Source organism: Alosa pseudoharengus, unplaced genomic scaffold (genome assembly GCF_046254945.1).
Source record: "Alosa pseudoharengus isolate Yale_2024_CS ecotype anadromous, Long Island Sound unplaced genomic scaffold, YU_APseudo_1.1 YU_APseudo_1.1_scf_3, whole genome shotgun sequence".
NCBI classification, from domain to species: domain Eukaryota; kingdom Metazoa; phylum Chordata; class Actinopteri; order Clupeiformes; family Clupeidae; genus Alosa; species Alosa pseudoharengus.
Genome location: NW_027468718.1, coordinates 30,469,560 through 30,471,250, shown reverse-complemented (window position 1 = coordinate 30,471,250; position 1,691 = coordinate 30,469,560). Strand labels below are relative to the sequence as shown.

Here is a 1,691-nt window from a genome sequence, read left to right as displayed (position 1 = left end):
ACCTTGTCAAGCACTGATACATACACATATTGTTATGTATGAATGGCTAATGTGTGTTCCCTAAAACAAAGTGTTACCAATTTCTTTCATTTTCTCAAATTCTCTATTTGCTTGTATATTTTCAGAAAGCACCACAATAGTATTTACTGAATGACATGGCAATACATTCATGTGCCTCTCACTCTTGTTGTGGGCTCAAATTGAAATGTTGCTTTTGCTGTGATTTTGCTTGTTCATCAGGTTTTGGGACATTTGCATGACAAAACCTGCTGGGAACCGTATGAGGTATAAAAGCCTCCTGTAAACCTGGACAGGCAAGTTGGATGGATACACAGGTCGACAGCCCTTCAAACATGGGAAAGGTACAGTATGTTCCATACAAGATCCATTTGGATAAACTAAAAACATTTTATTTTGGCTTTTAACTATATTACAACTGATAATTTCCATAATTTTGTATTTTGTTCCATAGATCATTTTTTACGAGGATAGGAACTTCCAGGGGCGCTCCTATGAGTGCATGAATGACTGCCCTGACATGTCTTCCTACCTCAGCCGCTGCCATTCCTGCAGGGTGGAGAGCGGCTGCTTCATGGTCTACGACCGTCCCAACTTCATGGGTAACCAGTTCTACATGAGGAGGGGCGAGTACTCTGACTACACACGCATGGGCATGAGTGATTCAATCCGCTCCTGCAGAATGATCCCCATGGTAATTCATGTTTGATATAAATGTTTGTTATAGCTTATTTCACCATATTTATCACTTTCAACGCCTAGATATACTCAGGTATTTTTTTAGGGTATTCTAAGTAAAACGGGTAATTCTTTTAATTACAGCACAGAGGACAGTTCAGAATGAGGATCTACGAGAGGGAGAACTTCGGTGGACAGATGATGGAGCTGATGGACGACTGTGACTCCATCATGGACCGCTACCGTATGTCTGACTGCCAGTCCTGCAATGTTATGGATGGCCACTGGCTCATGTATGAGCAGCCCCACTTCAGAGGCAGAATGATGTACATGAGGCCTGGCGAGTACAGAAGCTTCAGGGAGATGGGAATGAGCAACATGAGGTTCATGAGCATGAGGCGCATCACTGACATGTGTCAGTGACATGTAGATTGTCATTCTGTAAGACAAACTCACCTCTTGATTCACTGACAAATCATTTAACTGTGTTATAAATGATTGTCTTTGGATTTTTCATAAAACATTCAAGTAAAATTCTCAAATAAAGAATTTATTCATTTATAATAACAAAATGTCTGGTTAAATGGGTACAAATGCATAGTTTCGGGTATTGTTCTACATTCAACACAGCATATCACTGTCAAAACATTTCACACTCATCTCAACATTATTTTTGTCACACTTTGCTTTCCTCTACCTCATTATCTCTAGAGTACATTCTGGTCCCTGCAGCAAGAGAGCAGAGTATAGCAACACAATAACACCACAACCAAAGTGAAACTGCTGTCAGTTTCAGTGCTGTCAGCATTATTGAAGTCAGTCCTTACAATTTCTCCCCAATGCACAAAGAAGAGATTTGTACCCAGCACACGTGGATCACCACACACATCAAAAAAGAATGTGTCTAATGTTATATAATGTACTTTAATATAAACTAGTGTAATGCCAGTGCCATTACATGCAGTTCCAAGTTCAATGTCCATGTCCTGTCAATG

General features: G+C 40.1%; 1 protein-coding gene across 1 annotated transcript; it reads left to right on the top strand.

Annotated features, from left to right (window-relative positions):
- Positions 1 to 353: 353 nt before the first annotated feature.
- LOC143100624 (gamma-crystallin M3-like) lies at positions 354 to 1,119 on the top strand. The gene is made up of 3 exons (XM_076264004.1): positions 354 to 362; positions 473 to 712; positions 841 to 1,119. Exons 1-3 carry the CDS (start codon positions 354 to 356, stop codon positions 1,117 to 1,119), a joined length of 528 nt encoding a protein of 175 aa, XP_076120119.1.
- The last annotated feature ends 572 nt before the right edge of the window (positions 1,120 to 1,691 follow it).

What these genes read in the sequence shown, in the direction of transcription:
- LOC143100624 (XM_076264004.1), top strand. An exon ending in CCTGCAGAATGATCCCCATG is followed by an intron (nt 713 to 840) that starts GTAATTCATGTT and finishes TTTTAATTACAG; the next exon opens with CACAGAGGACAGTTCAGAAT.